The 10,907-nt window shown below is 38.6% G+C and overlaps 1 protein-coding gene across 1 annotated transcript in view; it reads right to left on the bottom strand.

Moving 5' to 3' along the window:
- Nucleotides 1-8,411: 8,411 nt before the first annotated feature.
- Nucleotides 8,412-10,907, bottom strand: part of agbl5 (AGBL carboxypeptidase 5) — a 13,329-nt gene continuing 10,833 nt past the window's right edge. Inside the window, 3 exon segments of the mRNA XM_016256367.1 lie at nucleotides 8,412-8,972; nucleotides 9,757-9,935; nucleotides 10,780-10,907. The exon segment at nucleotides 10,780-10,907 is cut by the window's right edge and continues 199 nt beyond it. Coding sequence (XP_016111853.1) covers nucleotides 8,662-8,972; nucleotides 9,757-9,935; nucleotides 10,780-10,907 — 618 coding nt within the window. The 3' untranslated portion in view covers nucleotides 8,412-8,661.

The raw sequence follows: 10,907 nt of genomic DNA on the forward strand, positions 1-10,907 counted from the left end.
TGTATGGTTTGTGAGGATAGCACAATATCTGAAAATCTGGAATCTGAGGGTGCAAAAAAATCTAAATATTGAGAAAATCATCTTTAAAGTTGTTCAAATGAAGTTCTTAGCAATGCATATTACTAATCAAACATTAAGTTTTAGGTACGGAATTTACTAAATATCTTCACGGAACATGATCTTAATATCCTAATGATTTTTGTCATTAAAGAGAAATGTATAATTGTGACCCATACAATGTATTGTTGGCTATTGCTACAGATATCCCCCAGCGACTTAACACTGCTTTTGTGCTGCAGGGTCACATATTAATCATAACGTTGAGAGAAAACGTTCTTATGATGTTATTTGTACTTGAACGTTCTGAGCAACGTTTCTGCAACCTTTAAATAACGTTCTAATCACGACAAGAAACATTGTAACGTTCTTAGAATGTTCAAAAGAAACGTTCAAGTGACTAATTTTGTCAGTAACATTTAAATAAAACTGCACGTTTAAATCACGTTTTTAGACACTAAATGTGTTATGGGATAAAGTTTTTGCGTTCCAAAAACACATTCAGTAAAAGCACTTTAAATTCACTTATCGTTACATAAAATACAAGTTCAGTTTACATCCACACGAACCAAACGTTTACTGGGCTTCTCCAGTTAAAAAATATTAATATTAGACACGAGCACCAGCGAGGAATGTCGACACCAGAACAGAAACATATGAATCTGTGCAGCAGCAGCAGCTGGGGTCTGACGGGGAACGTTAAAAACATTGTTTGCATGGTTCGTGGAGCCGTGCTTCTGGAAGCTGATGGTTTAAAAACGTTCTGCTCGGGAGTCATGTTCTCTTCACGATCCGGCAACTTTCCCTCAAAGCTGTGAGCAAAAACCTTTAATAATCTGCGCAAATGTTAGCACAAAAAGTGTTTATGGAACGTTTTTTTTTGTTAGTTGGACATTCATCTAATGTTTTTTTTGTTTTTTAATGTTGCAACTTGTTTCAGAGAACATCCTAAAGTAACGTTTCAAAATGATCAAATGGAACATTCCCTTAATGCTCGCATTTTAAAAGTGTGTGAGTGAGTGTGTCTGTGTGAGTGAGAGTGAGAGAGAGTGTGTGTGTGTGTGTGTGAGAGTGTGTGTGTGTGTGTGTGTGTGAGCTGCAGCTGTCTGGGAAGGTGTGATCTAGGGCAGACAGGCAGTGCAGGTGGTTGTGTTGTCATCAGGAGCAGACCGTTACTTTGATCCTGATGTTGTTCTACGGCTTCTTTCAGCACAAGAGGATGCTCGATTGTTTAACGCAACCTTAAACTGCTTTTAAAATGCTGAGCTTATTGCGACAGTGCATCTGTATTTTCATTGGGATTACAAATAATCTACCAAGATTATACTCTACTTTTGTTTGTAAAAATATTGGATATTCATATATGAATAAAAATAGAAAATAGTCAAAAATCATGTATATAGGTCAAATAAATACTTCATACTTCAAAATCATACATTTAAATATATATATATTTCAACAGAATTGACAAAAACTGCTTCGTTCACCTCAGCCGGAGCTCGAGGACTGTCCAGCGAAAATAAAATACCAACTCAGAAAACTACTTTGTGTAGACATAACTCTATAAAAGACTCTTTACTTGTGATCAAATCAGTCCTTCAGAGTCTGTCCTAATAAAACTCTTCGCCTCGTGACATGATAGACACGGTAGAGCTACAGTACTGACATCTTGTGCTGCTTCACCGTTCAATAAAACCATAGGAAAAAATGAAATCAACAATATTTCTAATATTTGAAAGGAATATCGCAGTGTTGATTATAAAAGCTTTATCTGTGCACATCTGGTCCCGCATCAAACTTCTCATCGTCTACTTTCTACAATCCAATAAATACTTGATGGACTAAATCAAGCAGCATCTAACAGTTTATTCCCGTTTGATCATTTCTTTCCTTTAGCCGAATACTTGGCTGCAGTTTGTTTCATGCTGACTTCAAACACAAGGTCTCTTCTTTAGCATCACTGTATTTACTATAAATATATTACTTCAGTAATAAACATAATGTAATGTTTACTTGCATTGTAAGTGCATTACAATAATCTAACTAGTGTTCTATTAGTATCATTGATATACTATTATAGTTTTGTATGTGTTTACATTTGAAATTTAGTTAAACTTTTTTTTTATGTCTATTTAATTTTTTCTAGTCTTTTCTTATTTAGTCAGGTCTTCTATTTAGTATTAATTTCAGAAATGACATTCTTAAACTTGAACAAAGACGATTAGAAATGCTGACAATTACTAAAATACAATGTTTTTTTGTTATTTTATACTAAATAAATATATATTATAATTGATATATGATTTATTAATATTAATCAAATATATTTATATTTTAATTTAATGTGCATTTTCTTGACAATGAAATATTTTAAAGCAGAGGATTCTTAATTCAATTAAACAGGTATTTAAAAATAAATCCACTTTTTCTTGACCAATCAACAGCTCTTCCGCTCTTCGTTTTGCAGTAAAACATTCAAGAAATGTTTTTTTGTTCTATTAATATTATAATTATTTCAATTTAAAATAAAGGTTTTCTTTTTTAATAAAAAGTTAAATGAGAAATATTTTCTAACATTACAAGTCTTTATTATTACTTTTTTTTTCATCAATTTAACACATCCTTGCTGAATAAAAGTATTAATTTCTTTAAAAAAATGTAAGAAAAAAAAGAACGCCAAACGTTTGAGCTGCAGTGAATCTTGTTACAAAAGTGTTCTATTTTGAATAAATGCTCTTCTTTGTAACTTTTTATTCATCAAAGAATCCTGAAAAAAGTATCACAGCTTCCAAAAAAAAAAAGAAGCAGTAAAACTGTAACAGATCAGCATATTATACTGATTTCTGAAGATCATGTGACGCTGAAGACTGGAGGAATGATGCTGAGAATACAGCTGCACATCACAGAAATACATTACAGTTTAACAGCGGTCAGGAGGACAAACACGCCAACATTTTAAATATATCTATTTTTAAGTTAAAAAAAATCACACCGCTGGCCCTCTCCGCTAACATGCTGGGCGTCTGGCTCTTTCTGCTGGTGCTTCTCTATCAGAACAACCCCAAGAAGCTGCGAGTCTCTGCGGGTTCTCTTCAGATGCCGAAGACCTCGTCCATCCTGAGGATCCGGCCGCTTTGCGTCGTGCATGAAAATGATGCGAATAAAATGATCAAGCGTGACAGACTTTGTGTGCATGCGTTTATTAATCACAATCATGTTTCTTAAAGGTGTATATTGCTGTTTTAAATGCACAGGGTTCACAGAGAAGTCACAATCCTGTTCAAACTGAACTCTCCCACAGCAGCTTTAAACTGCAAAAGAAACTCCAGCCACACGTTTAGAAGGGTTTCTTTCAAAGCACAATGCTCATGTGTGGAGGTGCTGGGAGTATGTTGTGTCTGTAGGCTTTAAACGCCAGCCGCTGCTGCTCTTGTGCTTGTGGACGATCTGCTCAGCCTCAGGATCATCGCAGTATGTGGATGAGTGCTTCTTCATCAGGTTTGGAGCACTGCATCAGTGTCTCACTGCAAGTGAATGGGTGTCGTCAGAACGAGAGCTGATGAAAACATCACAATAATCCACAGCACTCAGTTAACATTTTAGAGTCTATAATCCATAATAACTCTTCCTCCAGTGAGTCAGTGTTCTGGTGTGAATCAGGAGAGAAATCTGCACAGATCAAGCAGCGTTTAAACAGCTCTAAACACATATGTGAGAGACAACAGATGCACCGTTTTCACCGGAGGAAGAGTTATTATGGATTATAGACTCTATGTATTTTAGTTAAAAGCGTCAGAAGTCACAATCCTGTTCAAACTGAACTCTCCCACAGCAGCTTTAAACTGCAAAAGAAACTCCAGCCACACGTTTAGAAGGGTTTCTTTCAAAGCACAATGCTCATGTGTGGAGGTGCTGGGAGTATGTTGTGTCTGTAGGCTTTAAACGCCAGCCGCTGCTGCTCTTGTGCTTGTGGACGATCTGCTCAGCCTCAGGATCATCGCAGTATGTGGATGAGTGCTTCTTCATCAGGTTTGGAGCACTGCATCAGTGTCTCACTGCAAGTGAATGGGTGCCGTCAGAACGAGAGCTGATGAAAACATCACAATAATCCACAGCACTCCGTTAACATTTTAGAGTCTATAATCCATAATAACTCTTCCTCCAGTGAGTCAGTGTTCTGGTGTGAATCAGGAGAGAAATCTGCACAGATCAAGCAGCGTTTAAACAGCTCTAAACACATATGTGAGAGACAACAGGTGGACTTTTTTCACTGGAGGAAGAGTTATTATAGACTATGTATTTTAGTTAAAAGCGTGTTGATGCTGGATTAGTTTCAGCTTTCGTCTTCTCCGGATGTTAACTGAGTGCTGTGGATTATTGTGATGCTTTTATCAGCTCTCGTTCTGACGGCACCCATTCACTTGCAGTGAGACACTGATGCAATGCTACACTGAGTGCTGTGGATTATTGTGATGTTTTTATCAGCTCTCGTTCTGACGGCACCCATTCACTTGCAGTGAGACACTGATGCAATCCTCCAAACCTGATGACGAAACACTCATCCCGATCTCAGATGATCTGAGAGTGAGCAGATTTTGGCTGAACTGTTCCTCTAACATAAGTGTGTGTGTGTGTGTGTGTGTGTGTGTAGAGTCTCTCAGGTCTGCAGAGATCTGTCGAGATGAAAATGTTTAAGCATTATTAGAGCACATGCAAACTTCACATTAAGTCTGCTGCATGCATGTGCACTGCACAACTATCAGCATGAATGAGGAAAGGTTCCTCGCAAGCTTTAGCAATAAAAGGCCTGTGTGTGGCGTGTTACCTGTGTGTGTGTGTGTCTCCAGCGCTCGGACAGCTACAGCACGAGCTCTTCAGACGCACAGAACAACCGTCTTTCACAGACACTCCTAACAACAGCAGAAGACAACAGATTTAACCCTGTAAAGCCTGACACTTCAAACACATAAAAGAAAATCTGAATATGAGTTTTATGTTTTGTATCATATTTGCTCCATCTGGCTTTTATGGCTCGTGTAGTCTGATCTAGTGAGAAAACACAGCTCCGTAAGCAGCTGCGTTTCGCTCATCACTGATGTTATATCTGCAATGCCACACACACGAGAACCAGAGAATCTCATATTTCACCCCAAACATACAGAAAGAAAGAAGAAATTATATTTGTTCATAAACAAAGTGGTCTATTTTTAGGGCCATTAAGATATACATTTCATTTTTTACCAAAAAAGAAAACATTACCATTCTGATTTATTTTGATTAAAATCTGCATATTTAACATTTCAAATTGTGAAGTATTATGGAATTATTTGTCTTGCTAAATTTGAAAACAATATATAATTATTTTGCATTTAAGAAAAAAAAAACAGGTTTGAGAGGAAAAGATGCTTTACGGTCAATGGATCTAAAAATGTAAAATATATATATTTAGGTAAAATCTAATTTCTAATTGGTTTTCTTTTGATTTTGATGTGAAATATGATTAAGACTCGCATTGTAGTGAGATTGATCTGCATACACAGTGAGCGCGACAGATCCAGCAGAATACAGGCTTTCAGATCCAGCGCTCACAAACACAACCAAATCAAACTGTGGGAGAGAGTAGAAAACACACACTCACACACTCACACTCTCTCACTCACACACTCACACACTCACACTCTCTCACACACACACTCACACACAGACACACACTCACACACATAACATTTCAAATTGTGAAGTATTATGGAATTATTTGTCTTGCTAAATTTGAAAACAATATATAATTATTTTGCATTTAAGAAAAAAAAACAGGTTTGAGAGGAAAAGATGCTTTACGGTCAATGGATCTAAAAATGTAAAATATATATATTTAGGTAAAATCTAATTTCTAATTGGTTTTCTTTTGATTTTGATGTGAAATATGATTAAGACTCGCATTGTAGTGAGATTGATCCGCATACACAGTGAGCGCGACAGATCCAGCAGAATACAGGCTTTCAGATCCAGCGCTCACAAACACAACCAAATCAAACTGTGGGAGAGAGTAGAAAACACACACTCACACACTCACACTCTCTCACACAGACACAGACACACAGACACACACTCTCACTCACACACACAGACACACACTCACTCAGACACAGACACACACTCACTCAGACACAGACACACACTCACTCAGACACAGACACACACTCACTCAGACACAGACACACACTCACTCAGACACAGACACACACTCACTCAGACACAGACACACACTCACTCAGACACAGACACACACTCACTCAGACACAGACACACACTCACTCAGACACAGACACACACTCACTCAGACACAGACACACACTCACTCAGACACAGACACACACTCACTCAGACACAGACACACACTCACTCAGACACAGACACACACTCACTCAGACACAGACACACACTCACTCAGACACAGACACACACTCACTCAGACACAGACACACACTCACTCAGACACAGACACACACTCACTCAGACACAGACACACACTCACTCAGACACAGACACACACTCACTCAGACACAGACACACACTCACTCAGACACAGACACACACTCACTCAGACACAGACACACACTCACTCAGACACAGACACACACTCACTCAGACACAGACACACACTCACTCAGACACAGACACACACTCACTCAGACACAGACACACACTCACTCAGACACAGACACACACTCACTCAGACACAGACACACACTCACTCAGACACAGACACACACTCACTCAGACACAGACACACACTCACTCAGACACAGACACACACTCACTCAGACACAGACACACACTCACTCAGACACAGACACACACTCACTCAGACACAGACACACACTCACTCAGACACAGACACACACTCACTCAGACACAGACACACACTCACTCAGACACAGACACACACTCACTCAGACACAGACACACACTCACTCAGACACAGACACACACTCACTCAGACACAGACACACACTCACTCAGACACAGACACACACTCACTCAGACACAGACACACAGACACACATACACACATACACTCACACAGACACAGACACAGACACAGACACACACTCACAGACACACACACTCACTCACATACACAGACACACACACTCACTCACACACACAGACACACACTCTCACACACACTCACACACACACACAGACACACACACACTCACAGACACACACACACAGACACACACACACTCACAGACACACACACACAGACACACACACACTCACAGACACACACACACAGACACACACACACTCACAGACACACACACACAGACACACACACACTCACAGACACACACACACAGACACACACACACTCACAGACACACACACACAGACACACACACACTCACAGACACACACACACAGACACACACACACTCACAGACACACACACACAGACACACACACACTCACAGACACACACACACAGACACACACACACTCACAGACACACACACACAGACACACACACACACACAGGCCTCATCCGGATGATATATAATCACTCTCAACACAAGAACCAATAAAGGTGCGGCGTGATCATCTTTCATGGCCTTTAATGCCTTCAGCGAGTCTGAAACGTGACGTCACATCCGTATTAGTGTCGTCAGATTCTTACTAGTGTCCAGTTTCTTCAGCTTTCTCATCATGATCATATTTCGACCCAAAAGCAGAACGTGTTGTGACATTTTCATGGCAATCTTCTCGTTACTGTAATGCAAAGACACCCGATTCTCATTCCTCAAAAGTACAATGTTTGGTTGCACTGCAGTAATGAACATTAGAGGTAAATGTGTTTAATGGTTATTATAATGCCAAAAAAACATTTAAAAAAAAGAAGAATATATCAGGTTTGATTCTCTTTATGCAAAATAACAAAACTAGTAATTCAAGCTTTTAGTAATGACATTTTGAGATTTAAATGTGTTTAATTGCCATGGAAATAATGCAAAATAACAGGTTTCATTTTCTTTATGCATAATAATAAAACTAGTGAATTATGCAAAACTAAAAACTATTTTGTTATAATTTTAGGGTGAAATATCAGAGAGTGTGTACAATCCAGTATAAAAAATAAGAAAATATCAGGTTTTATTTTCTTAACGCAAAATAATTAGTGAAAAAAAAGGAAATTATGATTTTAAAAATACAATTTTTTAGTGATGAAACCATTCAATAGTAATTGTTTGTCATGAAAATAATGCCATAAAATAACAAAATGCATGCAAAACAAGAAAGCAAAATTTTTTATTATCATTTTGGGTTGAAATATGCTGTATTTTCATGAGATTCACTCATAATCGTGTGCAGTTTGACCTCATATTCAATGGACGTAGAATCTAAGGCCTCATTACCACTAGATTTAATCAGAATAAATAAAATCTCCTTTTTTTTTTAAATTAACATCTCTAATAATCATTTCAGGTGCTACAGGGAAAAAAACATCCAAGGATGTAAAATCCAACTTAAAAAAATAAGAATAAAAAGAAAACTTCATTCCACACACACACACACACACACACAGGCAGTGAGGGGCCGTCACTGCGGCGCGGGCCCCGGGGCCGTCCTGCCGTCGCTGAGGTAGGTCTGCAGGGGGGGCAGTTTGGAGAGCAGGCTGGGGCGGATGGCCTGCAGGGAGGGCAGGATCTGAGCCAGGCTGGGCGGCTGGAGCGAGTACAGACCTGCCATACTGATGGAGCAGGGCCCCGGGGCCCCCGAGGACGAGGAGGACGGGGAGGAAGACGAGGAGGAGGATGGCGAGAGAGGGGGGTGCGTGGGGGCCGGCTGCTGCCGCAGGGAGAGCCGCTGGTGCTGATGATGCGGACGCCTCTTCTCCTGTGCTTTAGACTCTACAAAACACAGACCGGCGTCAGACACACGACGACACCCAGACCACAGCTCCTGCACGCAAACACACCGCAGCTACGCCAGCTTATGAAGCTTCTAGCTGCCACAGAACAAAAACAGGTAATTGCGACTTTTTACCTCACAATTCTGACTTTATCTCGCAATTCAGAGTTTATATATCTCATAATTCAGAGTTTAGATCCCACAATCTATTAGAAATAGTGTTGTTATTATTAACTAAAGCTAAAACTTAAAACTTGAATAAAGCTAAAATATATTTTAAATATTAGATAAAAAACTTAAATGTAAATTAGAAATGTTGCCTTGGCAACTAACTGAAGGAAAATAAGTTTAAGCAGGAGTACTAATATTACTAAAACTAAAATAAAAAATAATTTAAAACTATATCGAAATATAAAAAACTAATAACAATGACAAAAGCACATAACAAAATGACACCGAATAATCTATTTAATTTAAAACATTTTAAATAACTAATTAAACGACTTAAAATCTTAAAATTCAAATCAGTACTGAAAATATAAAAATGAAAAGCTAATTCAAAATGTGATAAATACATAATAAAGCAATGATAGTATATAAATAACAGCAGGTTTGGGAAACGCTGCACTAAACACAGACTGAGTTCCTCCAGCACCAGCTTATGCTGTTCTTCATAATAAACAGAAACGCTCATGTGCATTCATCGTAAATATGATCTATCTGACATGAGCTGAATGCACCATATGCCACACAGGGATAAACAGTGCGTCTCTGTGCTCTGACCTCTGACGGGCCCCAGGCTCCGGTGTGAGGGCCGCTGTGCTGCGGGGCCAGACGTGCTGCAGCCGAAGGTGAAGCTGGGAGAACTCTTGAGCTGAGGAGACGTCTGCCGGCTCCCGTGAGCATTAGTGTTACTGCGCATCCGGATCAGGGAGTTTTCTGAGGCAGACGTGCTCAGACTTCTGAGAAAACACACAACACAGCGGAAGATAGCACTGCATTAATACAGGGCTGGAAGAATATGGTGAAAATTACGTATTTGCAAAGAGATGAAAAGAAAACTGAATTGTGTAAATAAACAAGACTGAATGAGCTCACATGAGAACAACAAATTAAAGTAAATAAATAATCACACTTCAATTGCAGAAAAAAAACATTTAAATGTATAACATATGCATTAATACAGGGCTGGAAGAATATGGTGAAAATTACGTATTTGCAAAGAGATGAAAAGAAAACTGAATTGTGTAAATAAACACAAGACTGAATGAGCTCACATGAGAACAACAAATTAAAGTAAATAAATAATCACACTTCAATTGCAGAAAAAAAACATTTAAATGTATAACATAAAAAAAAATAAAAATAAGGATTAAACATTTAAAATAGCCGATTTGATGTAAAAAATGTAAAATAACTGATTACATTTGAAACATTTAAAGGGAACACTTTACAATACGGTTCCATTAGCTAATGTATTTACTCACATGAACAAATAATGAACAGTACATTTATTACAGTATTTATTCATCTTTGTTCATGTTAATGAAAATAGAAGTTCGCTGTTAGCTCATGTTAACTCACAGTGCATTAACTAATGTTAAAAAGCACAACTTTTGATTTTAATAATGCATTAGTAAATGTTGGAATTAACATGAACTAAGATTAATAAATGCTGTAGAAGTATTGTTCATGCTTGGTTCATGTTAACTAAACTAATGTGTTACTATCCCTTTAAAATAACCGATTAAATGTGCAACATTTCAGATAACTGATGGCTGTAATCCTGCAGGAAAGCGTTCTCACGCAGGTTTGGGCGGGCTGCTGGTTTTGGCGGGGTTCCTGCGGTTGTTGAAGGCGAGGCCCTTGCTGTTCCTCACGTGTTTGAGGATGGAGGCGCGCAGGTTCACCAGGCTGCTGTGTTCGGACAGAAC

Source organism: Sinocyclocheilus grahami, unplaced genomic scaffold (genome assembly GCF_001515645.1).
Source record: "Sinocyclocheilus grahami isolate Dianchi unplaced genomic scaffold, SAMN03320097.WGS_v1.1 scaffold1423.1, whole genome shotgun sequence".
Taxonomy (NCBI): domain Eukaryota; kingdom Metazoa; phylum Chordata; class Actinopteri; order Cypriniformes; family Cyprinidae; genus Sinocyclocheilus; species Sinocyclocheilus grahami.